Genomic DNA, 27,902 nt, shown 5'->3' on the forward strand with positions numbered 1-27,902 from the left:
AGTTGTGAAATTGTGCATGGAATGGTTTGTAACATAGTATTGTTGATTCATGTGTGGGAATGGTGTGTGTGAAATTGCACAATGACAGAACTCTGAGCAGAGTTCTACAATCTCTAAAAACAATTTAGCATCTGGTTTGAAGTATTTCACTGAAGCATTTGGGTTACTCAGATCAATTTATAAAAATTAAAAAGAGTCTAGGAAGATTGGTGAAAGATCATACAGCATCAATTTCATTAAAAAAAATTGAATTTCCTATCTGTTTGCTAAAATGAAGTTTATCCTCAACATTGGCAGAAATAGAGAAGTTGATACAGTTGAATTCTTTATTTTTTGAGATGGCAAGGCATGTAGCTCAATAAAATGTGGGATGCGGTTTTGCTAGAATGTCATCTAAAGAATTTCTACAATTGCTTATTACGCCCTTAAGCATGCCATTCAAGGCTTGGACTGGTATCCCCACGGATTTTTGCTTGCCCAATTCCATTGGTCTCTGCACATCTCCGCAATACCATATTTTGCCCTGTAAAAAGGCACCAAAGTGGCTGTAAGAACAAGCTAAGACACAGAGATAAACATTATAAGCCCTTTTGTCAGCTACGTAAACACAGCCATAGCATGGTTACGATAGTACAATCAGGTATGTTATAAAGGATCCATCTCATAGTGAAAGTTGCATCAATAGAAACATGATATAATATCAATGTAATGTACTTCTAACATATAAAAAAGAATAGAATAACAACATACTTCCAACCAAGTTCTCGCTCAGCTTTCTCTGTAGAAGCATAAACAGCTGTAGCATCTCCCGCCCTCCTTGGACATAGTTTGGCGGGGATTTTCTGAAACATAAAAAGAGAGAAGTTTCAGCATATACCCAATAATTACATGAGAGAGAGATCTGCAGGGGCATGTGAGAGTCACCTTGCCAGAAGCTTTCTCAAATGCAGCCACCATTTCAAGCACAGATGTACCACATCCAGTTCCCAAGTTGTAGGCTGTACAACCTAAGAGAGTAAACTGTCTTTTAATTCACTTTTACCCTTCCTAGATATGCTAAAACAAGATTTTCATAGAAATCCCACGATAAAAGCATGAGTGTGTTAAATAAATGCCTAATAAACTGTTAACAGGTGACAGAAAACTCATTGACATACAAATACATATGCAAGGAAGAATGATCACCTATATCCTCTTTAGTAAAAAGCTTCCGAAGTGCAGCAATGTGACCATCAGCTAAGTCCATGACATGGATGTAGTCTCGGACCTGTTTAACACAAAAACATTTGATATTTTGTAAGCGCAAAAAAATTGTCAGTTTAATTGAATTTTATGTAATGACAGAAAGTCAAATACTACTGCCATGGTTATAAGGGATTATAAGTGGAACACAAAACTATACACAGTCTGTGTCAAAAAGGCCCATGAGATGGGACTAATGGATATTACTGAAAAAATAGGGAAATTCCTATCCACTACTACTCAACAATATTTACACAAAAAGGAACATACCGCACTACCATCCTTTGTGGGATAATCATGACCATACACGTTAAGCTCAGCCAATCTGCCAACAGCTACTTGCTGTATGTATGGCATGAGATTGTTTGGGATGCCCTTTGGGTCTTCACCAATACTACCACTCTCATGAGCCCCAACAGGATTGAAGTATCTGAGTAATATAATTTTCCAATCCGGCTCCGCCTTCTGAATATCTCGAGCAATTTCTTCAAGAAAAAGCTATAAATATAGAATATATTAAAAGTCAGGAAAGAAAATAAACTGCATTCCTATGAACACAAGAAACAGCAAATGGGATTATCCAACTTCATAGACGAATCCTATGTGTGGTATGCCCAAAAAAAACATTACTAAGCACCCAGTGATACATACCTTGGTCCGTCCATAAGGATTCATAGCTTTCAATTCGAAATCCTCAACACAGGGTATTTTTTCAGGTTGACCATAAACTGTTGCAGATGATGAGAAAACCATCTGTTTGGTCACAGGATAACATTACTTGTGTCAGTAGTGGGCAGAGCATGCCAACATGTGATGTAATCAATAAAAAAATGGCGCACATTCTAAGACTAAACAATTCTCTGTTAAAGATTCAACTGGAACTTGAATGCAATAACCACTTTCGACAAACAAATAATTAGACATATTTTTTTATGATTTGATGATTACAATGGTGGGTGATTTACAAGGCCCGTGGTGACAAAAGAATTAGACTTCAAACATAAAAACTTCACAATTTAGCAGTAAGACACCAAAAACACCAATATTACTACCACAGATATACAGCTACATATACAAATCATAGTTTATGCAGTTATGATTTGAAAGAAATATACTGGAATCAAAGATTTAGCAAAATCAAATACAACTAAAATGAACATTTAATACATAACTCAACAGCAAAAAATTCTTTAAGACAGATTATTTGTTACAAGCGCAAGATTCAGAAACAAAATCAAATGAGTTCAAGAAATTAAATTGCGGGCACACCTTTTTGCAATCATGTTTTGCCATAACCTCATAAAGATTAATAGTGCCAATCAAATTGTTATCGAAATAACGGCGAGGGTTTGCAACACTCTCCCCAACAGCTTTTAGGCCAGCAAAATGGATCACAGCATCGAATCTGTCTCATACAAGCCAATGGCACATAATTAAGCCAACTCTTAAAAAGTCTATAATTCTGTTTGTTTCCGCAGAAAATATGTAACAGTAAAATTGAATGAAAACAGCGAAAAATCATAGCACTGCTAATGTAATTGAAATTAAACATACTGTGTTTGAGAAAAGAGCTTCTCCAAGTCCTCCTTATTCCTAAGATCACCCTGCAATCAAACCAACACGTAATGTAACCAAAAGCCAAAAACCTCAAACGCCACCGTTTGGTTGCCAAGAAACTGTTAAAAAAAAATTAAAGAAAATACAAATCTCCCGAAACTAAAACCAGCATTGCTCAAGATATTCAAGAATCTCTAATTGATAACCTTCTTTTCCCTCATTTTCTCAGCAACCAAACAAAACAGAAATGTACACACACACACACACACACACACACAAAAGAAAGATACCAGATGGAATTCAAGATTCTGAGAACGCTTAGGTCCGACCAAATCACGAACCCTATCAACAGCTTCGATGACGGAATTATCAAGATTGTCGATGATCGAAACCCTAAAGCCTTCATTGAGAAGCTGAACCACAGTGTGAGAGCCAATGAAACCGGCTCCTCCGGTAACCAGAATCGTCTTTTCCGAGAAAGTCATTTTCAACTCGAACTACAAAGAATTTCAGAATTCCTTTTTCTTTTTTAGAGAGAGAAGGGATTTGTCTGGAATGAGAATTTAGAGAGAGAGAGAGAGAGAGAGTGAAATATGTACGCAAGTGTAAAAGAAAAATAGAAAGGGTAGTGAGTCAGAAATAAAAGAAAGAGAGAGAAATATATATATATATATATATATAGATGGAATTGTGATTCAGTTGTTTTTATTTTTTGGTTAGCTGTGGTATCGAATTTTGGTCTGTTTTGTTGGCGCGCTTTCCATTAATTTCATTTCGGATCTGTCAAAATCGAAATCGCGCGTTCAATTATCTGGTGAGGATGACTGTGATACCGTTACCGTAGGAAAAGGAGGTGACACCGTCACACGTCAAATTTTAAAGCCTAAAATGGTTAGGGAGAGACATCTGTCAATTCCCCATAATGTTGCCGTCATTGATTAGCTTCCTCTCCTAATTATTGCCAAATCCCATATAATTAGATTTTTTAAAATGAATATTTCTTTGTTTTTTTGGTGAGAATCTAAATTCAATCAGTCTATATTTAAAATAAGATAAATGAACAAGGTGATAACAGAGAATCCTAAAAAAGAAATATCTTAATCAAGTTGAGATTGTCTTAAAAAAAAAAAAATTTCTTTTCGTCATGTGTGATAAAAAGGTGGGAATAGAATTTATAAATCTAAGTTCTTTTATCCACATATTTTTTCACTAGTTTTATTACCTGGTGATATCTTTTTTTTCTTTTGATAATTCACACCTTTTCTTTTTGAGTAAATAATAATCTATAACTTGAGGATATGGTTGATTGTAATTAATGAATTATTATTTTCATATGAACCTACAACTTTTATCTCTATCGTTCACCGCTAATCACATTAGAGTAAGGCTAAAAAATTGTGTTCACAAACTTTCACATAAATCAGGAGATTGAAAAGTTAATTTTCTTTATCGTTATAATATAATAAGTAATGTGATAGTTGTTGTGGGGAGTAAAAAGACCCTGATGGGGATGTGGGCCTTTAGGCCATGCTAAGAAATGCCGACCTGCTCTTGGGTTTAGAACTTGTTAGTACTACGGGTCGGCCCATACGCCGAGGATCCGAGGATCCAGCTGAGGGTGAATTTCCCTTCGGACGGACACCGGAGAATTCGAGACTTCATGATAAAGGTTAGGGAATGACACGGTCAAGACTAATGGTTAAAGGGGGTGAACCCTTGAATGTCCTAGAAGCACCGATATTAGAGAAATACCAAAGATAAAGGCTGCACCTCTACATTAAAGACCCTGCACCTACTACCCTGGCCGCATTAATGGGGAAGTGACACCTGAACAGTGGAAGGGAAACTTCTGGTTACTATTCAAAGGCACTGAGAAAAGAAATATCTAGGCTAAGGGGGAGTTGGGGCAACACGTGTACAAAGTATCAAAAAGAGGAGTATTTAAGAAGCAACCTAGAACAGGAATGTGGGCGCCCTTCTTTGTAATCTAAAAGAAAAAGAAAAAAGAAAAATAGATAATATAAGAACAGCTCTCGGCTTACGTCCAAGCAGGTTGATTTACAATATTCCTTGTTGTTTTCAAGTGTTTGCAATCTTTGGCTTGTCATTTAATTCTCAGACACTTCTAACCTGGGTTTCAAGCCCACACTCTACAAATTCATATTGTTTAAGGCTCATTGGGCCTGAGCCCGTAACTGTTCTTGGGGCCAGGTGCAATTGTGCACTTACAGTTGTTTATCACTTTATTGGTTTAGTAGTTTTTAATGTCGTTATTTTTATTTAGTTTTTATACTAATTAATATTATGAATTGTTTGAGAACCATATGCAAAAAGGTTGTGAGTTCACATAATTATGCATTCATAAACCAGGTGTGACAATTTTTTTTTTTAGTTGTCACAAAATATGAATGTCCAAATAAAATTTATCTTTGTATTAGTTTTTATTTTTAGAAAGTATTTTTGTATTAGTTAAAACTTAAAAGTCTATATGATACACTATTTTGATTATGGAAAAAACTTAGGTAAGTACCTTAGGTGCTATTCCTTAGGTTCTCCTCTTAAGATTCAACTATATGGCTTCTTAACTAAAAAATACACTTCTATCCCATGAGAAAAAATTCATATGATTGAATCTTAAGAGGAGAACTTAAGAAACAACATCTAAATACTTTACTTAAATTTTGACCTTTGATTATAAACTTATAAAATATATAATTTTATCGAGACATTATAACTAAATTAATAATAATTATTACATAATTTCAAAATATTCATAACATTTGCAGTCTTCTAATTAATATTAAAAAATTATCCCAAAAAAAAAAAAAAAATTGAAGGCATAGCTAAATGAAAATCCCAATTCAATAATTAAAAACAATCCAAATTTTTAACCTTTAAAATTATGGAAGAGTTAAGCGAGGCTGACATGGTGATTATTCTATAAATCTAGATGCGGCTCCTATTGGACATGAGTTGGTTGTTTAACCTTGTAGAGAATGAGGACTAATATGTGTTCATTAAAAACTGAACACAAGCCAAGCCCTATAATCAAAAGAAAAGAACATCTTCATAAGCAGGAAAAACATGCGGAAAAAAAAATGCAATATAATAATCAGGTGTAATGTTGAAAAAAAGAAGAAGGAAAGAATGAAACAAAATTATTTGTAGTTGAAATTTAGTATAATGTTGTTCCTTCAATATGTACTTGAGCACCTTTAGTCGGTAACACTTCAATCAATTTGAACCGTCCAATCAGCTGAGCAAAATAAAGGAGTTCATGAAATCAAAATCAGAAAGTAAAATAGGGGAATAATAATATTGCATCAGTGAAAAACTCTCACCGACATTTTCGGCAAGTTCTTATTACAGTGAAAAAAATTTGATGCAGGAAGAAATTCACACAACTATTGACAAACAACGAAAAAATAAATCAAAGAGCATCTTTTCGTTCATCTTCTAGTGCTAACTAATAGTGGCGACTTTAACTATGAGTTTTAGGTTGTTTTGTAGCGGCTTTCCTATAGTTTAATTCCTGATGTAGATTCTAGATATCAACGGCACCTTTCACTTCATTGTGTAATTTACAATGTAATTTTCAATCCGAGGTCTCTCATCAATGGTAGATTATTCCGCATTTATGATTATGACCTGCGAGAGAGAGAGAGAGAGAGAGAGAGAGAGAGAGAGATAATCAGATGTAATTGAAATTCATGAGGGCTTATGAGATCGAGTTGGAGGGTTCTATTGGATCTTAGGAATGTGGAAGTAACCCTCTTTATGGTCTGTTTGGAAGTTTAGAGAGGGAGGAGAGTAGAGGGGAATTGTTATCCTCTACCTTATTTGGATGTTTATAAAATTAGTGAGGGGGAAATGAGTAATTAGCCATTCCTCTTATTTGAATATTTTAAAAATTAGGATGAAATGAAATAAAATAATTTAAATAGACAAATTTACTCCTATTTGAAAATAGACTTGCAACATTAGTCTATATTTAATTTGTTAGATTAAATAATTATTTAATCAACATTATCATTCCATCAAATACCACTACTAATAAAACTACTATTAACTATTTTTATTACCTCAAAAAAATTATAATAAAAATACAAATAAATTTTCTTTATTTATGGAAAATTTTCCAGAAGCTTCACATAGGAAGCAAGTCAAGCAACCACGACCCAAACTAATCAAACGAAAACCCTAACGTCACATCCGCCACGACATCGACGCCGCCATCTTGTGCCCTCGATTAACGGCCGGTTTATGTGCAGAGTTTTGGCGTTGACAAACGGTGCGAATGTACAACTACAAAAGGTGTGAGGTCCTATTTATTAGCAAATTATTTTTATTTTTATTTTTTTTATTCACCTTAAATTTTCTCAGGGAACAAACAAAGATTATTTATATAATCGGTTTGTAATTTTATTAATTTAGAAAGGGTAAATTAGAGAATTCATTTGGTCAATAATTTATCTACTCTACTCTCTCTCCAAATCTCTCCAATTTGGGGAATTAAAAATGAGGAGACCCCTCCAAACCCCTCCCCCTTCTTCCTTAAAAAACTTCCAAATAAGGTAATTAAATTACTCTCCCTCCCTTTACTCTACTCCCCCTTATTTTTTAAACTTCCAAACATGCCATTAATTTTAATAATTGATTGTTGAGGGTGGGGAGATTTGAATTGTGAATATTGGAAATATCAGAATGTGAGTTGAGTTACAAGATTTTTGACAATGAGATGGAGATTTAAATGCAAGAAAATCATTCACCAGAAATGTATTAAGCGTGATAAAAGCCAGTACTCTAAGGTGGTATTGGAATAAACTGTAAAGGACTACCCCATGGGGTGTTCAAAACAGGGGGTGAACTAAATCACACCACCACCGAAATCTGACTCTGCTAAGGATAAGGAAATCTGACTCTGCTAAGGATAAGGATAATATGCAGTCTACTGATTCAAGGAAAAGGAGATTACAATCACATTCAAAATGACAGGGATAAGATAGATATAAAAAGACTGTACAGACAATCATGTATTCCATCCATACTTTAGACACATACAAAATGCAAGAATCAAAACATTTAGAACTATGAGATACAAAGACAAGTCGCGTGAGGACTGCTGTGCTTGATGGGGCACACACATAGAGATGGCAATTTTGCCTCATCTCGCTTGACTTGTCTCTCTCCGCTTTGCCCCACACAGGTTTTCCTCCACCCGCAAAGATAGTGGGGCGGATACGGTGAGATTTTAGCCTTGCATCATGGGGTGAGATAGGGATGGGTTTAGACTTTTTAGACCTGTGTTGTCTCGTATTGATAAAGGTTAAATTGTAAATTTTTCATATCTTAATATTTAAACAAACATATCATCAACTTATTTTATTCTACCCAACAAGGCTTTCTGCCTCTTTTTATTAACAAAATAGGTTTTATTAAAAACAATTGTAATAGTTGTGGGCAAATTAACAAAAAGTAGAGTTTTAAGGAATGGGGTGAGCTTCCCTGAGCCCCAAGGGACGGGAATAGAGCAAGAAAATTTTCATCGTCATGTAAGGCGGAGAAGAAATGGGGTAAGAAAAAACCATGTGGGTTGGGGGTAAAAAATCTATCCTTTGGACTCACCCCACCCCATTGCCCCATATATATATATATATATATATATATATATATATAAAGAGTATTGTTAATTACACACCAGTTTGTACAATATGTATGCACTACGTCTATTGAATCTTGGGTTCAGAACATGATTTTAGTTAAATTATGCAATTGTGTTTTCAAGATACAATTTTATCATTTTAAAATTATATCGCGTTTTGAACACAATTTCCAAGGTTGTGTGTAGGAACTAGGAATGTATGCAACAAAATTAACATTTTAAAAAAATTTCCAATCAACATAGATTCTAAGAAGAATATAGTACAGTCGAAGTCCCATTTAGCTTTTATAAAACCACACTAGCACTAGTAGCACAGCATATACCATATTTAAGCACCATATGTGAAAGCACTGGTCAACTTGGCAATGTTGGCATACATGATATCCCTGCTTTGAGACTCAAGAAACAAATCTGCAGCCTCGATATAATTAAAGGAGAAAAGACTTTCCTTTCCTAGTAAAAAACAGCAGTCTCATTATTCATATAGAAATGTCGTTGTTTACAATGGGTAAAAGAGAGGAGGGAAATCCTCTAACCACCTGAGGCCCCTCTCTCAACTGAGCCTCCATGGCTAAAGCATGGGCAGCTCCATTACAATATTTAAACGTGCATATAAAAGAAATCTCCCTCATACTCAGCCTCATGAGTCATGCCTAATGTCATCAACCAACAATCCTAAATAATAAAAAGCATGGATCGTAGAGTTAAGCACAGCAACCAGTTCTGCATGCACTATCACCTCCACTACCAGCTTTTGCATACCAATAAGGTCCACTGTTTATTTGAAGTTAATCTGTCAAACCTGCTTTCATTTAATACAGGCTTATGAGCTTTGATACTGTTGATGTTACCTCTTAGAGTCTTACATTTATGCATTAGTACAAAACAAAAGTCAGTGTCATCTAAAATGCCCATTAGACGTTGAGGGCACACGTCCACAAATCTAAGAGTGCAGAATAAGGAGCAACTCCTAAATTTCAATATGATGCTGCAGGCGCGCGCGCGCACACACATACATACACACACATATATATATATATATATATATATGTATATATATCTTTTAAAATTACCTTCTCTCATTTGGGAAATCAATATAACATAGCAAAAAAATTAATTTACTTTAACTTTGATTGTATAATAAGGCAATATGAAAAAGTTGAACTAAGGTCCACATAACCAAAATGGATAAAAGATTATCTACTAAACTCTCAAGACTTACTAGCATATATTCATTATGAAGATATAATGGATACACAACCATGACACACCTGGTGATAAAGATGATGAGCCCTTCATGAGAACAAAGGCAAGAGGGCAAGGTTGCCGGAGCAGTTAGAATAGTGTGCGTGTAGTGTGGAGAGTGAACTACTACTATTCACTTGCTATTCTCTCCACACACTCAGTGCCATCCACCAACACAATATATGACGTGAATATATATGTGTATGAGAGCACCATGATATATTGGATTTTAATGTGCCAAACCAAACCTTTGACAAGCAGAGGATAGGGACCTTTTCATGTGTGTGAATCCAAAATGCGTTCTCATCCCATTAAGAGTTTGTTTATGACCAGACAAAGACATATTAAAATAAAATACATAATGTTAATTATAAGTTGCAACAAAAGGACCCAATGTTGTTTATATTAACATGTTGTAATCACTATCCACTATTGGGTCTAACATATGCTCAATAAAATACATTTCAACCAATCCAGATTTATCAAATACACAGAAATGACTATGCTAGCCCACAAAACAAAATAAATAATAATAATAATAGTAGTAGTAGTAGGCAATTCTGTTTAAAAGATTATTATAATAAAAAAGTTAACAGTAGTTTCAGGTGACACTTTGTGGATAAATGCCCAGTTTCATAGAATAGAGGAGCAAATGCAATAAAACCCCTCCATACCCGTTACTATCCATTGAATGCAGTTCACGAGCCTATCGTAGCTTTGATAGAATATACAAAATCTCTACCAAGAAAAGAGATCAATTGCATCATGACACAATTCTTTTTTTTTTTTTTTTTTTGATGAACGACACAATTCTTTTTCGATTTAATCATAAAGGACACTTATAGAACCAGAAGATAGGATGATCAACTTAAAAAATAGGGATCTCCATTTCACACCAATCAAATCTCCAAAGTTTTGGTTTTTCTGTCATATAAATGTAGGGCTAGTAAGAAGACAAAGGCACCAATTTAAGACCTAAAATATATATAAATGTCATCTCTCATTCCCAAGCATGCCTATGAAAATGCAATTCAACATGCCTACCAAATTGGGAATATCATACGCAATCAAATCTTATGCACTAAGGTAATGTACGTATATCTCTGTAATACATGTTTTATGCTCCATTTCATAGCCAAAAAAGATGGGTAAGAAATCTAAAAAGAAGGTTAATTACAACTCAATCAATTCAAGGAATCTACATTGTATTTGCACAAATATCAATATTTGGAGGAATGCTTGCAGAAACAGATTTGCCACATTTAACAGCAACTGATTCCTTTTCCAAGTCAAATGCATATTCCAGGCATCTTTCCAGAGATTTAACAGCATCTGATGTTTCAGTTTCACCAAAGAAAGAGAGGAAACCCCGCTTTGTGTTTAGGAAGTTGGTACTATCGACATATTGCCTATCACAAATAGATGGGACTGTGCTCTCTGGCGTGCAGGTAACATCAGGAAGGTTGGCAATGCCAGTCTTTCTTGAAGTTCTCTTCCTTATTATAGAAGGAGTATTTTTGAATGTCATGGCCGAATTTCTTAATGTAGATTCTGGACTGCTACCATTAGCATACATACTTTGTCCAAGGTATGTTGGAGTAGAATAGCAAAATGGAGTGTTTGGATGCCTAAAATGAACATATGTGCTAGGTGATCCACCACTATCTTCTATAGCATTAACCAAATCATTCACCAGAGGTGACTCTGATGGCAAGTAAGCATGATTTTTATCCACTGCATGTCGCGAAACCCTATGGACTTTGTTTTTCTTGCCAACTTGACCCATGTGCTCACCAAGTCCCAATGTTAAGGAAGTTGAACATGGATTACGAGATCCATTGGCCATTCTTGAATTCATAACACCTGACGCATATTCCCGTAAACTCTTAGGAGTTTCAAGTATTTTGTGAGCAACAGGAATATGATTTTGTTTGGTGTAAGTGGATGAATCCAAGAAAACATCCAAAAAAGTGGCTACCAAGGGCCCATCTGTTTCATCATGGCTAACATTGTGTATGTATGATCTAGTGGTGATACTGCTTGTAGCAGCACCTTTGTGGTTACTCTGTGTCCCATTTAGTGGATCTACCAGTTCAGTTTCCCCTCTTTTTGCCATTAAATGAATTTCTCTTCCATAAGCATTTCCAAGAACCAAATCTGTAGAACAAGTGTCAACATTGTACTCCGACTCCATGCTGTGATTGAGAGAGAACATTTTATTGAAATTCAGTTTCTCTACTTTAATCTTCGTGCATTCATGTTTTGTACTAGAACTGCAGAAATCAGGAGATGTAGATTTTGATTCAGGACTGCTGAAATCAGGAGACATAGTTTCACATGTCATGTCACAACCATCAGTTGAGTATGAATCCAGTTTCTTCTTCATTGAGCAATTCCAATGATTCTTAATCGCATTATCAGTCCTGCCAATTCTCGACATCAATGAATTATGAGAAGATTATGATATATCCAATAGTCGGCCTCCATCTCTCTATTTGATAATTGCAAGCAAACATATTAACCGATGCGATGGTACAAATGCATACATAAGTGCAGTAATTTTGTCATTTTTCAATTCAACAAGGGAATGTTAAATTAACCCACAAATACCTAAGTAATGCACATTTAGTTATTCAAGGTCCAAACAATAAAAAAATGGACACCAAAACTATAACAACGTTTTAAAGCTTGGTGCAAGTTAAGAAGGTGGAATTCATTATGTAATGGTCCCTACCCAGAAAATATCTTTTCCAGTTTATTACTTTCTTTCTGCACTATTTGCCATATTTTTAGGATCCCTAAAACTGTCATGGCAAAGAAAGTAAAGGTTATCCCGCTACTGTGAAAAAATATGCTTGACGTGCTTAATTGGGCGAAAAGTTTGAATTAAATTGTGCTACACTACCACCAAAACTGACTAACTAGTGAACACCTGGCCACAATAACTCAATCCAAAGAAGAATTCTGCCACTTAATTTTAAAGACTAAAAGAACTAATATAAGCTGCATTTTTTTCCCTTTGTTATTAAAATATATCCAAAAGAATTTACTTTTTTGAAGCTACAAAAGACAGAATTGGTCAATCTCAATGGGTATCTTTCAACAGTAAATTCTTTGCAATGATAATGTGTGTATTCCAAGAATGTTAGTACTCTATTGTAAGTGATCTATTGTAGTACATTGATCTCAGATACGTACCTTCCAGGTAGAAACCTTGCTATTTGTGCCCACTTGTTACCATATTTATGGTGGTAATAAGCAATAACTGACTCCTCCTCTTCTGTCCATGCATCTTTGTTTATAGCTGGATCTAAATGATTGAACCACCTGGAAAATAAATTACAATTTACAAGCTTCATAATCCTCTAAACAGATATAGCCAGTGAGCTCTAGCTCTAATGGCACCTCCTCCCCTTGTCAGGGTAAGGTGGAGGATGAGGTCATTGGTTCAAAACCCACTAGGTGCACATGTAACTTACCAATAACACACACACACACACACACACAACTGACATGCATCACAACATAACATGCATACAAATTGGATTTCTAAAAAATAGGTGGATAAATATGAAGGTCTCAGCCATCGAGCTGCCTTGAGACTGAAGCGAGTTCTATTGTACTGAAGTTTCTATCCTCATAAAGGAAAACTAACAAATTGCACATGACAGTAATGATGTGAAACAAACAAACAGGACATGTGCCTTTCAATTAGCATGGCCTCCCATAATTGATGCACTAATTAGATATCTACAGAACCTACCTCTCTCGACATTGCTTGCCTATGCGACCAGGTAAGTTCTTCGCAATAAGAGACCATCTCTTGCAACCATAATTTTTCACAAACTCGATTATACAATCATCTTCCTGAAAATCCCAAGATGAAATCCGCCGGTTGGGGGGGGGGGGGGGGGAGTTAATATAAGTGCCGTGATAACTTATCAATGATATAAAAAATGAGCACACGTAGTTTTAATCTGGCTACCAAAACAAGTAGCAGTATATGATTTATACCTCCTTTGTCCAAGATCCCTTGACAACTTCAGGATTCAAAACCTTTTGCCAGTGATGCAAGCACTGAACATCTGTCCGCCCAGGTATATGTGCAGCTGTACAGGAAATGTAAATAATTAAATGAGGAGCTTTGAATAAGGCAATTAACAACTTATATTACTTCTGTTGTATCCTATCCAATGATGCCTTATGATAATAATGACAATCAAGGAAATTCTTGCAAACTGAAACTTAATGAGGAAATTTATGTGCGTATATATATATATATATATATATATATATATATATATATATATATATATATATATTTTTTTTTTTTTTCACATTTGAGAGTAGCTCTAAGCCTCATTCCATTTATCTAATAATGCAGCAAATAATTTTAACAGGAGGATTGACAAAAGTGCTAGTGCCACTAATATTTTGATCATTCCGGCTAAAGAACAGATCAAAGCAACTGAAGCCAGATGAATGAGGGTTATGACTAGCTCTTAAAACATTCTCCTTAAAGATAAAAGACTATGGTTGACATCAGAAAACAAATAGATAGGCCACTTAATACAAGCACAAAGTTGAAAGCAAGGGAAAAACATGTCATGCCAATACCTATTTGCTTCCACTTCTTCCCATTGTACTTTTTGACTAATGCGCTTAGAAGATTATCCTGCCCATCAAAAGTCATGTTGTATTTAGGTTAGAAAACTTTTACAGCCGCAAATTCCAGAGATAGCTTAGGCCAATGTTGGGAGAATGTGCACTCAATAAAACTATGTAATACCATTTTTATTTTTTTAAATCCCAAGAGATGAAACTATATTTCAAGAGAAATTCAGGGGAAAAACCAAGGAAACTAAATGTTAAACGATTCAATACTGTGGCTTGTTGGCTTCCGAAATACCAGCAATTTATTATGAACAAGCAAGCTTTGCATTATAGTTCCTCCAAGAAGTAGTATCAGTGCTAATTCAATATTCTCCAAGTCATAGTACAAAGTTTATAAAGCTATTGGTAACCTCTAACTATTCATTTTGCATATAAAAATAGAATAATAAACTAGAGTTTCCTTTGATTGACTGACCTCTTTTTCTGACCAGCCTCTCCTTGAACGTCTGGTTGGACCAGTTGGTCTCCTTCAATAACATGACAGCTTGTATCAATATACAAATTGAAACTGTTTTACTCATAAATTAAGGTTGATGGCATTATCTGCTTTGCATGCCGATTGTTCCCATTGTCTTTCAACAGCCAGATGGCCATATTAACCTTTGCTTCACTCCAAATGTGCTAGAACATAGTCCACATGTGGAAAATCTCTATGAACCAGCAGTACTACAATATTTTTTTTCCCCTTTCAAGGGTTATAGTTAGATTTTAGAGACCCAAAAAAGTGAGGTGATATCTTGCCTAATGGTAATGGGTGCATGAGTCACAGTCTCTCACATATACATGGAATAACCATTGTTGCTGGTACCACTACAATGTGGCTTTACCAAAATATGCTAGGTGACATGTTCACTAATAGGATAAACTTGGTAGTATTCAACACAGTGAATGTGACAAATTCCCATATGAATCCTATGCTTCAAATGTAAAGAACCTAGATAACCAATTCAGAAATGAGAAATTATTGTAAAAAAAGCCATAGCCAGAACAACATACCCTATAACAGAACTTCTTAGAACAGGGGTATCACAATTGCCACAGGATGACAAAGAACATGATGCGAATCGAACTTCTTTAGCTGAATTTGCAGCAAGCTCCTCTTTCTCCTTCTTAACCTTCACCATGATCAACCTCCTCAACCAGTTATCCTATCGCATTCACCAAAATTAAGCAAAATCTTAACCACAAAACAAAGCAAAAATCCAGCAGCAGATAAGGAATATCAAAACAAATCATCAAGAAAAAACAACACAAGCCTCAAAAATCACTCCTGTTGACCAAAAAAAAAAAATTCTGGTTTTTTTCCCGGGAAAATTTATGAGAATTAAAAAGCTACTAACTTTATGTTTGCTTCATTTCAACTACACCTTCTTTAGTCTGATTTCGAACATTTGACTTCCTCAAGAGTCAAATTGTTCAAAACCTAGAATCTAAAGCTCAATTTAGTCTCATTATCTAACATTTTCTAGGTAACCAAACAGAGCAAACCAACAAAAAATATTTTATAAAAAAAAAAAAAACCATCAACAAGTAAAGGGCAGCGTAGTGAACAGAAAAAAAAAATGATCATGCATAAAAGGAAACGAACCACAAATTAAGAAAAACCTTGGAGGGTTTGTAAGAGCGTTACTCTTTCTCTCTCTTAAAAATGAGACTCTGAAAGTGTAACCGCTGAGATAACAATAAGACCAATATACAAAAGTAGTAAAAAATAGAAAAAACAAAAAAGAAGAAGAAGAAGAAGAAGAAGAAGAAGAAAATGTGAGAGAAGGATGAGTTATATTACTATAAAGGAACGACGTCGTTTGAGGAAAACAATAGCTTGCGAGGGAAGGAATTGCTATTAGTGGAGAGTGAGAGAGAATAGAGTTATTATAGATATATGGGACTGGAAGAAAGTGTGTGTGTGTGTGTGTGTGTTTTTATGCGTTTGAGTTTGGTGAGAGTGATGAGGAGGAGGAGGGGCTTTTTTAAATGCTGTTTGTAAATAGTACAGACTACAGAGAGAAAAGTAGCTTACGTTGGAAGTTAAAAAACGAAAGGGACTGACTAGTAAAGTGTGCTCACACTCACTACTACACTACACTACACTACTCAATGGGATCAAAATCAAACGGTGGGGGTTATGTCACGGCTGGTGTCATAAAAACGGTTTTGAGAAAAAACGTTTATTTTATTTATTTATTTAAGAATCACTTTTTGGTTGTTTACGAAAATCACCTCTGGTTTTTGTTTATTTACGCAAATGGACTAGGGCCTGCGGGGCTCACGTGATGACACTCCCTCGGTCTGGTGTTGGTGAAACATTTTGAGAGTATGATTTTTGGGCCTAGCTAGGATGATAACTGGAGGATTGCCTTATATATAAAATTTAACATAGAGTTAGGGTTATGCTATAATTTCATCTCTCTATCTCTCATTGCATTTTCATCTGTTTCTTTTGGAATATTGAACTAAGGAAAGGATAGGAACACTAGCTGTTTGAAAGAAAAAACTGTTATCTACTAACCCTATGTTTGGATGGAGGAAAAAGAGGAGAAGCCACCTCTCCTCTACTCCCCTCCATTCCAAACAAACCCTAAATAAATTTATCATTTCAGCTAGCTAGCATATCACAATTCATATCTATGTTGTTTAATTAATGAGTGACATGTTGCATATAAGTGAAGTTTTTGATAGAATATTGGATGCTTTTTAAGACCATGCCTTTCTTATCTCAATATTCTAGTTGGTTTACATACTAGACAAATGAAAACGAGGTTGTCTCCGAGGGGTGATTCTAGCTATAGTGTCTTTTATCTTTCCCTCGGAGACAAGTTGTTAGGACCTATGTAGACATATAGATAATCATTGTTGTAATGTTGCATTTAGTTAGTTAGTTAGTTGTAGGATTGCACCAAGTTGAGCCAAGTTAGTTACAAGTTGTAAGTTGGTTATTTGGCTAAGCAACTTGTATAAATACTTGTAATTCATAGCATTTTGGATATTGAAGTATAAACCAATTTCTTAGTGCATTAGTGCATCTCTCTCTCTCTCTCTCTCTCTCTCTCTCTCTTAATCGCTCTCTCAATATTTCTCTAAAGAGGGTGACTACCTCGAATTAAGTCAATTTCCCTACAATTCATATCAATCCCCTTATAATTCCTATCCAATTCTATTAGAAACCACTAGGTTCCTAACATTTGATATCAGAGCCGTTGATCTCAAGACAGGTGAATCTGATAGACAAGAAATCTTGAAGGACTTGCAACAAATGGTGAATGAAGTTTCAGAGAAGGTCAAGGCCTTGGTTGAATCTAACATGGCCATGAAAGAAGAACTCTTAAGATTGCAAGAGGATCTTAAGAACATGACGGAAGAGGAGTTACAATCTCTTAATTCAATGGAACTTATTGAACAAATCAAGTTCCAAGAATCTACTCTATTGTTGCAAGCTAGGACATTGATTTCTATGTAAAAGTGGATGATAATGTTCATTTGCGCATTGCCCATGAAGGCCAAGTGCAATCACGCTCATCCTTTATTGTTCCATTGCAGCTGTTTAGTGAATCCAAGAATGAAATTGCTTTTGCATGTCTAGTTCAGTCCATAAAGCCAACAAAGAAGGTAATAAGAATCTTTCAAGAACAAAAAAGGCCACAAGAACAAAAAAATGTTGGTCTTGAACAAGGACCAATGAATGCAAACTGCACATATGCTACAAGGGAAGTCATAGATGACATTTTTTATTTTTTGTCATCCAGCTCTTTCAAAAAGGGGGGGGGGGGGGATCTATTCTACTGTGATGGCTATCCATGAGAAAGAGGACGAGTTCCTGGTGGTAGCAGTACCATAAATATCAGGTTCTATAGCCAAGCTGATCACAATTTTTTTAAGGAATCAGGTATGAATTGGGATCAACATTTTGAATTTGATCGTAATGAGATAATTACTTATGACGAAGTTGCTCTCGTCAAAGAGGAGGAATTAAAGAAAGTTTGTTGGGGTCCTAACCATCAAGCTAAGGTCCCTAAATGTACTGGTGTGGTTTTAAGAAATGACTCAAAGTCATTAGGGACATGTGTATGGACTTCGCAACAAGAAAAGTGTAGTTTCTTAATTGGAACAGATCCTGTTTTTAGGAAAGGATCAGATTTATATGGTTATTAACTTCTAAGTTCTGTTGAATGTGTTAGAGTTCATTTGGTTAAGAAGCGGTTGAAGATTGAGCTGGGAGTGCCATTTCCAATGTTTAATGGTGATGTTTTGGAAGAAGACTTAGTGGGAAGGATAATTAGAAGTGTGATACAACTCATTTCTTCCAATTGGTCTTACAGGAATTGGACAGAAGGAGCTGATCAATTTTTCATAAAAACAAGGCTTTTTCCCAAGGAAAACTCTTGGCATTGTGAGAATTGTACAACAAAAATTTGTGATTACAAGTGTCACAATCTTGAGCTTATGGTGCATTGTTGTCCAAAAAATATTTGGCCATTTGCATATTTTTGCTTGGATGGAAACTTTGATCAGGCGTACTGTTGTTATCATGAAACATATTATCTTAAAGCAACCCATTCAATTAGTGGCTGTCCAAATTGTGTCAAACAAATACTTCAGGTCTTGAAAGAACTTCCTAGAAGATCCAACCATGAATATTCATGTGGAGGTTTGGACAGTAATTGACAAGGGTGTTTTTAGGAAGAAATAAACTTGTTGCATACAAAGAAGCCGACGACTCCATTGAGCCCGTCAGCTTCATATACGTGTGAAGTAGTACGAATTTGACAACGCTATAAGTCGATGACATCACCTCAATACCCGGTGGCATCTACATGAGGCGACTAGAATCCCCAGGCCGACGAGAAAAGAGAGGCCTATAAGAGTAAAAGAAGCTGACGGGAATAAAAAGCATGACGAGTCCAGCATGGCTTTGCTTGACCTCCACAAATATCTATACAAGGAAATATCTTGTACCCCGTGATTAACCCTAATCAAGGGAATCCCTATAAGGAAAGGATCCTGCAAGATATGTGTATTTATAAGGGTCTTCCCTACAAGGAAAGACCCTCTCTGCCAAGAAACAAATGCCAGTTCTACGCTACTATAAAAACTCCAAAACCCTCACAAACCAAGGTATGTATAATTCACCCTAACTCTAGCACTCTAGAGTTGTGAAAGTTCTCTAACTTAACCTTTGGAGGGTATTTGGCCGGTACCACACCAGTACTCTTTGTATGGTCTTCTTCTTCTTCTTTTTTGTGTTGCACAGGTTTTGTCTAGAGCACATGAACATTGTGCAGCTTACTGATGATTTTCGGCATCATTAGTTGGCGCCGTCTGTGGGAAACTTGTAAGCCATACTAGCGCTTCCTAGACAAAGAGTTGCATGGTACTTACTCACTCGATGACGACCACCAACAATAATCAAGGAGAAGAACCACGTACCACCACCCTCGAGAAACAGGTTCAGACTTTCGTCGTGGCCGTAGAATGCCACACCAAGCAAAACCATGATCTAGAGGAGCAACTGCGCCAAAAGAACGCAGGGCTTAACACTCAAGAGGAGGACCAAGAAGGCATCAGTGTTAAGAGAAGGGACCAAGAAGGGTCAGAGGGCAGCAACGCCCCAAGTAGACAAGAGCGACAGGATACAAGTCGTCCATCCACCGCAGATACGGCTCCACCATACATGGTAGCAGAGATGCAGATGATGAAGGAACAAATGGACTTTATGATGAAAGCCCTCACAGTATGGGTGTTGAACGACCTCGACGAGTTGGTCCATCGAATGGATTCACCCTTTACTGCATCCGTCACTTTATTCCCCCTTCCGTCGAAATTCCGCATGCCACAGGTAGAGGCCTATGACGGATCTAAGGATCCTTTAGATCACCTAGAGTCTTTCAAAACCCTAATGCACTTGTAAGGCGTGGCAGACGAGATCATGTGTCGAGCCTTTCCCACTACATTGAAGGGCCCCGCAAGGGTATGGTTCAGTAAGTTGACACCAAAATCCATGAGTACTTTCAAGAAGTTGAGCGCCTAGTTTGCCTCACACTTTATTGGGGGGCACAAGTATAAGAAGTCCATTGCATGCCTGATGAACATCAAGTAATGGGAGGATGAGACGCTGAGGTCTTACATAATCCTCTTTAACAAAGAGGCCCTCTTGATTGATGAAGCTGACGATGAGATACTCGTGGTGGTATTCACCAATGGGTTACAGAAGGGGAGATTTTTGTTATCCTTATACAAGAATGACCTGAAAACCATGACAGATGTATTTTATAGGGCTTCTAAGTACATGAACGCGGAAGATGCACTGCTTGCCCGAGAAGAGGGAAAGACAAGAAGAGGCATGGCAGGACAGGGGACGGAAAATAACTAGGAGTGGAGACTGACGGGAGGATAGGCGCTTCAAACTCTCCATTGGGAGGTTCGCAAGCTTGACCTTGCTCAATGCCTCAATTGATCAAGTCCTGATGCAGATCAAGGACGAAGAGCCTTGACATTTCCTGGCAAGCTGAAAGAAACCCTAGTAAGAGATCTAGAGACAAGTACTGTCGTTTTCACCGTGATCATGGTTATGATACATTTGACTGCTATGACTTGAAGCAATAAATAGAAGCTCTTATTAGACAAGGAAAGTTGCAAAGGTTCGTCAGTAAGGAAACAACTGACCCACCACAAGAACAGGCTGCCTGAAGGGAGAACGAGCGTCCTATGCCACCCTTAGGAGACATAAGAATGATTATGGGAGGCACTACAACTTCTGGCTCATCTAAAAAGCCCCGTAGGACTTACCTCAGGATGGTTCAGAATGTCCAATTGATGGGCCTCATCCCGAAAATGGTGCGAGTCGACAACCCCATAATTGGTTTCTTAGAAGAAGATGCTCGACGTCTCTACCACCTGCACGACGATACACTCATTGTTAGCATACGGGTAGGGGACTACAACACACACTGGGTTCTAGGTGACAACATAAGCTTTGCTGACATCCTCTACTACTTGGCGTTCTAGCAGATGAGGATAGAGAAAGAACGGCTGGTTCCGACCAACGCCCCGCTCGTTGGGTTCGGAGGAATAAGAGTACACCCCTTCGGCGTGGTCATATTGCCTCTATCGGTTGGTGATTACCCTCAGCAGATCACTAAGGATGTTGCATTCCTTGTTGTCGATTGCTCATCTGCCTACAATGCCATCTTGGGTCGACCTACTCTCAACTCGTAGAAGGCCGTGACTTTGACCTACCATCTAATGATCAAATTCCCCACCGAGTACGAAGTAGGAGAGGTATGTAGGGACCAAGTGGTAGCACGCGAATGCTACATAGCGATGCTAAAAATGGACGACCATTTATAGAATATGAGAATAGAAGAACAGCAGACGGTTGTAGAGCCCGTCGAGGGATTGGAAGAGATACTCCTTGATAATGCAAGGCCTGAACGAACGACTAGAATCAGCACTCTCATTAGCCCGCCAATCCGTCAAGGGTTCACCACATTTCTAAAAGAAAACCAAGACGTCTTTGCCTAGAGCCATGAAGACATGCTCGAGATCAACCCTTCAGTCATGGTGCATAGGTTGAATGTGTCGCCCACTTTTCCCCTATCCGTCAGAAGAAGTGAGTGTTCGCCCAAGAACTAGATCGAGATATTGCAGAAGAAGTCCGCAAGTTACAAAATGTAGACTTCATTAGAGAAGTATACTACCCCGACTGGCTGACCAACGTGGTGATGGTCAAGAAAGCCAACAGGAAGTGGAGGATATGCGTAGACTTTACAGACCTGAACAAGGCGTACCCCAAGGATAGCTACCCCCTCCCATGGTTGACGTCCTAGTAGACTCTACAGCTCGACACCAATTATTGAGTTTCATGGATGCTTTTTCTGGCTATAACTAGATCAAACTGGACAAAGTTGATTAGGAGAAGACTTCGTTCGTCACCAGCCATGGCCTCTTCTGCTACAAAGTAATGCTGCTCGGCCTTAAGAACGCGGGCGTAACATATTAAAGGCTAATGAACAAGATGTTTACACATTAGATTGGAAGAAATGTCCAAGTCTACGTTGATGACATGCTGGTAAAAAGCAGAAGGGAGGACGACCATTTGGACGATCTCAGGGAGACTTTTGACACCCTCTGCTCTTACAACATGAAGCTCAATCTAAGCAAGTGTGCATTCGGGGTAATGAATGGAAAGTTCTTAGGGTTCATGGTGTCTTAGAGAGGTATCGAAGTCAATCCAAACAAGATCCAGGCCATAATGGAGATGTCACCACCAAGGAACGTGAAAGAAGTACAAAGCCTCAACAGCAAGGTAGACGCGCTAAATAGGTTTGTATCAAAGGCAACGGACAAGTTCCTACCTTTCTTCCGCACGCTGAAGAAGTCTTTTGAGTGGACGGCTAAGTGTCAATGAGCATTTGAGGATTTGAAGGCCTACCTCTCTTCATTGCCATTGCTAAGTCTCTCCAAACCAGGGGAAGAACTATTCCTTTACTTGGCTGTATCCCCAGCTGTGCGCGGCCTTAGTTAGGGAAGAAGACAGGGTGTGGAAGCCCGTATACTACACTAGTAGAGCACTCTGAGGCGCGAAGGAAAGATACCCACAGATGGAGAAGCTCGCTTTCGCTTTAGTTACCATGACCCGTAAGCTCAAGCCATACTTCTAGGCCCACACTGTGGTCGTCTTGACTGACAAGCCTCTACGGTGAGCAATGAGTAATCCCGAAGTCGCCGGACGGATGGCGTTATGGGCGATAAAATTGAGTGAATTTGACGTACAATACCGCCCACGTACTACTATAAAGGGACAAATAGTCACCAATTTCATTGCAGAGTTCACTAATATGGAAGGCTAGGGGACAGAAGAACATCATTAGTGGAGCGTCCACATGGATAGATCGTCTAACAGGCAGGCTGGCAGAGCCGGTGTAGTGCTCTATTCCCCAGAAGGGAATGAGATCGAATGTATGGTTCGTCTCGACTTCCTAACAACCAACAACAAAGCATAGTATGAGGCCTTAGTGGCGGGGCTAGATCTTGCGAAAGCCGCAGGGGCTATAAGTGTGATTGTATATTATGACTCTCAGGTGGTCATCAGTCACGTGAATGGTGACTACGAATGCAAAGGGAATATGAAGAAGTATCTGGAGCAGGTGCTAAGACGAGTAGGCGAGTTAAAGGCCAAGTCCCTAGCGAAGAGAATGAGCAAGTTGATTGCGTTGCCAAAGTTGCCTCAACGGAACACATGTTTATCCCCAGTAAGGTACTTTCTTTTATTCAGTTATCACCTTTGATAGATGATGTTGGCATGCAAGAAATAGACTCGAGAAACAATTGGACCATACTGATAGTTTCCTATTAAAAAAACGGCTCACTACCTGATGGAAAGGAAGCCGCAAGAAAGCTGAAGGTCCAAGCAGCACGATTCATTCTTTTAAAGGACGTCTTATACAAGAGAGACTTCTCCCACCCGTACCTAAGATGCTTAAGCCCTAAAGAAGCAAACTATGTCATGAGAGAAGTCCATGAAGGGATTTGCGGGAACCACTTGGGGTCACGGTCATTGGTGCACAAACTATTCGGGCTGGATATTACTGAATCACTATGTAGAAGGATACCCAAGCTTATGTCAAATCCTGTGACAAATGTCAAAGGTTCAGCAACGTCATCAGATAGCCAACAGAAGAGCTCACTCCAATAATGGTCCCGTGGCCTTTCGCTCAATGGAGTTTGGACATCATGGGCCTATTCCTAACAGCAATGAGATAGCTGAAGTTTCTAGTGGTTGGCATAGATTACTTCACCAAATGGGTAGAAGCTAAAACTTTGGTCAGCATCATAGAAAAGAATGTACGAAGCTTCATCTGGAAAAACATCATTTGTAGGTACGGGATCCTTAGAGTCTTGGTTTTCGATAACAGAAAGCAATTCGACAACAACTCATTCAGAGACTTTTGCTCATAGTTAGGGATCAAGAACCACTACTCCTCCCCCACCCACCCTTGGGCCAACGGGCAAGTTGAGGTCACGAACCGATTCTTGCTCAAAATTATCAAGACTTGGCTCGAGAGGGCAAAGGGTATATGGCTAGAAGAGTTTCCAAGTGCACTATGGGCATACAAAACAACAGTTAGAACGCCTACAGGAGAGATGCCATTTCGGCTGACATACGGAAGCGAAGTAGTTATCCCAGCTGAGGTTGGACTCACAAGCTATAGAGTGGACAACCATGACGAGAGTAGAAATGATGAGGCCATGTGTCTATAGCTTGACCTAGTGGACGAAGTCAGGGCAACAGCTGAACAAAGGCTAGCATGATACCAAGATCTCATGGCTAAGCACTACAACTCCAGAGTTAGACACAGAGACTTCTAAGTTGGAGACCTCGTCTTGAGGAAGGTGACGGGCCCCGCTAGAGATCCCTCCCAAGGAAAGCTCGGTCCTAACTGAAAGGGACCCTACAGAATCACTTCATGGCAGAGAAAAGGCACCTACCACCTAGAGACGCTAGATGGATAGAAGTTGCACCATCCATGGAATATTGAGCATCTCGAGAAATACTACTAGTAGATTACAGCATGAAGGGCACTACTCCTCATTTCCAGTTTATTTCTTTTAGTTAATTTTTATCTACAGTACTTTCTAAGCCCAAAGGGTAGGTTTTTATTTTTTTTAAGAACAATTTTTTACTTATGCACGTATTTATCACAATAAGAGGAGTTATTCAGATATAACATGTGTATGTATTCCTTTCTACAAAACTACGTCCAAAAGTGGATAGAGCATTCCAATGGAGGCCTACGAAATAATTGAGTCTACAAGTGGACGAATTTACTAAGTCCACAAGTGGACGACTTCAAAACCACGTCCACAAGCATGAATCATCCTAAGGGATGCCTACAAAATAACTAATTCCACAAGTGGACGAATTCTCTAAGTCCACAAGTGGACGAGTTTAAAACCATGTCCACAAGTGGATGAATCATCCCAAGGGATGCCTAAATGGACAAAGTCCTTAAGTGGACAAGTTCATTACGAAGTTCACAAGTGGACGAGTTTAATACGAAGTCCTTAAGTTGACAAATTCATTACCAAGTCCACAAGTGGACGAGTTCATTACGAAGTCCACAAGTGGACGAGTTCAATACTGTTAGGACATATGTGATTGATGTTAGGAATATATGTCAACATTTTTATGTATTGGCTAATCTTTTGACAAAACGCACTTTACTTGTATTTGTGTAGATCTAGGATGTGTTTAATATTTCAAGGAACAAGGTTTTAAATTCAAGTGTTAAAACCATGCAAGTCTGTTCAAGAATCAAGTAAGGAAATTCTGTTCATTAAAACTTGATAACTAGTATCATCAAGGTTTAAAAGAGCTGTTTCAGCCCTAGGCTCGACATCTGCTCGATAGATAGGGTATCTATCGAGATTTATGAAGTTTAGTTTTTCAAAGCTGTTTTTCATCCAATTCATAAGTATGTGTTTAGGCTTTCTTTTCTCACAACCCTAAACATATATAAGGATTATTTTAAGGGCTGTCAGAGGTAGCACAGTTGCACAAGAGCTCAATTGCACAAGTGTGAAGAAAAGTGTGACCGAAAACCTAGTTGCCCTAGTTCATCTTGAAGAAGTTGCTGTGTTTGTACACCGTAGGGTTTTGTGATCAAGCAACTTCATGATCTTCATTAGTTGATGAACTGAAGAACTTTGCAGCCAATATCCTTCTTAAGTTGGTGATCAAGTCGCGTACTGGGATCCGCGCATCTATTGGTTAGTCACGTACTAGGAGTCGTGCATTGAAAATGAGAGATTGTCACTACAGAACAAGTCCAATTAGGCATATAAGTAAGGGTTCAACTGTAGGTTGATATAAGGTATTGTGATTCATTTACTTGTAACCACTTATTTTGATAATAATAGATTCTCGAGAGTGGTGACCTTAAAATCACTAGTTGGGGTTTTTGCCCTACAGGTTTTCCCCATTCGTAAACAAATCACCGTGTCATTTAACTTCTGTTGCATATTTAGTTATTGGTGATTTGTTTGTGCTGCCACGTATTTTGTATGTTAATTTGATCAATTAATCAAAATTGGCTAATTAATCAATTAATCCATCATAAGGGGTCAATACATTTTTGGCCTATCAAGTGGTATCAGAGCAGGCACACTTTGATTAGGATTTAATCATTTCTGTGTAATCCATTGACCCCAGTTTGTCATGGATAGAGGATAGTCACTCATTGTACCTCCTTTATTTGATGGAACTAACTATGCATATGCATGAGAGCTTTCTTGCAGTCATTAGATGAGAAAGTGTGGCAAGCTATAGAGATAGGCTGGACCAAGTCTAAGGAAGCGCCGGCTAACTGGGATGATGCAAAGATCAAGGTGGCAAACTTCAACAGCAGGGCATTGAATGCTTTATTCAGTGCAGTTACAAATAAGGAGTTTAAGAAGATATCCTCCACTAAAACTGCAAAGGAGGCGTGGACCATTCTCCAAAAAACCTATGAAGGAACCAAGACTGTCAAGGATTCGAAGCTTCAGAGGCTCACTACTAGCTTCGAAGAAATCAAGATAGAGGAGGATGAGTCATTTGATGAGTTCTATGCCAGGCTTAAGGACGTAGTGAACTCAGCTTTCAATCTTGGGAAAACCATTCCCGAACCCAAGATTGTGAGAAAGGTGCTCAGATCTCTGCCCGAGAGATTTCATGCCAAGATCACCGCTATTAAGGAATCAAAATATATTGACAAGATACCTTTGACAGAGCTCGTTGGAAACCTACAGACCTATGAAATAGGTTTGACAAGTCAGGTAAGGGCAAAATCATGGCATTGAAGGCCATGAACAGTGACACGGATAAGTCTTCAGACGATGAAGATTCTAAAATAAAGTCCTACATCACTTGGTAGTTTAAGAAGTTCATGAAGAATACAAATGCAAAGGGCTTCGACAAGGACCGTAGGCAATCAAGTTCTTTCAAGTTCTTTTCAGTCTAAGAGCCAAGACAAAGGGAAGAAGGATGCTAGGGATGGCGGTCAGTACACTGTTCCCTCAGGACCTAAGTGTTTCGAGTGTCATGGATTCGGCCATATGAAACAAGAGTGCCCTACCTATCTTAAGTTCATTGGGAAAAGTAAGGCACTTGCTGCAGCATTGAGCGACACTAAACCTGACGATGATTTCGAAAATGAGGATGACAGAATCCTAAATGCCTTCACCGCCACTATCAATCCTACTGAGGGGATTGTAGAAGATGTGGATGAAGAAGAAAACTTGGTGGAATCAAAATTTGAGAAGATGGATGAGCAAGATGACATCCATATTGCCTATGCAAAGCTATATAAGGTCTCTGAAAAATATGAGAAGTTGTATAGGTTGGCCACCAAGAAGCTCAGTGATGTGGAGCTCGAATGAGAAAAACTCTTTACAAAGTTTGATGAAATAAATTAGACTATTTAAGCACTAAGATTTGAGAATAATTTCTTGGCTGAGAAGACTAAGAAACTTGAGGCGGAACTAT

At 37.9% G+C, this 27,902-nt stretch overlaps 2 protein-coding genes across 7 annotated transcripts; both read right to left on the minus strand.

The window, feature by feature from the left end:
• Positions 1 to 157: 157 nt before the first annotated feature.
• Positions 158 to 3,641, minus strand: LOC142612916 (bifunctional UDP-glucose 4-epimerase and UDP-xylose 4-epimerase 1). The gene is made up of 9 exons (XM_075785088.1): positions 3,090 to 3,641; positions 2,797 to 2,846; positions 2,512 to 2,647; positions 1,894 to 1,995; positions 1,513 to 1,740; positions 1,186 to 1,267; positions 925 to 1,007; positions 751 to 842; positions 158 to 523 (listed from the first exon to the last, which is right to left on the minus strand). Exons 1-9 carry the CDS (start codon positions 3,282 to 3,284, stop codon positions 439 to 441), a joined length of 1,053 nt encoding a protein of 350 aa, XP_075641203.1. The 5' UTR covers positions 3,285 to 3,641; the 3' UTR covers positions 158 to 438.
• A 7,090-nt stretch (positions 3,642 to 10,731) lies between these two features.
• Positions 10,732 to 16,324, minus strand: LOC142611885 (uncharacterized). Of its 6 annotated transcripts, none has more exons than XM_075784035.1 (9): positions 16,167 to 16,306; positions 15,969 to 16,036; positions 15,377 to 15,528; positions 14,796 to 14,847; positions 14,324 to 14,381; positions 13,721 to 13,815; positions 13,470 to 13,573; positions 12,905 to 13,033; positions 10,732 to 12,129 (listed from the first exon to the last, which is right to left on the minus strand). In XM_075784035.1, the coding sequence occupies exons 3-9, from the start codon at positions 15,502 to 15,504 to the stop codon at positions 10,905 to 10,907; spliced, it is 1,791 nt and encodes a 596-aa protein (XP_075640150.1). In that variant the 5' UTR covers positions 15,505 to 15,528; positions 15,969 to 16,036; positions 16,167 to 16,306; the 3' UTR covers positions 10,732 to 10,904. The 6 variants fall into 6 exon arrangements, with proteins under 6 accessions (XP_075640150.1, XP_075640152.1, XP_075640147.1 ...); XM_075784037.1 differs by having other exon boundaries at positions 15,969 to 16,051; XM_075784032.1 differs by lacking the exon at positions 15,969 to 16,036 and having other exon boundaries at positions 16,167 to 16,324.
• Between the last annotated feature and the right edge of the window lie 11,578 nt (positions 16,325 to 27,902).

This window comes from Castanea sativa, chromosome 10 (genome assembly GCF_040712315.1).
Source record: "Castanea sativa cultivar Marrone di Chiusa Pesio chromosome 10, ASM4071231v1".
NCBI classification, from domain to species: domain Eukaryota; kingdom Viridiplantae; phylum Streptophyta; class Magnoliopsida; order Fagales; family Fagaceae; genus Castanea; species Castanea sativa.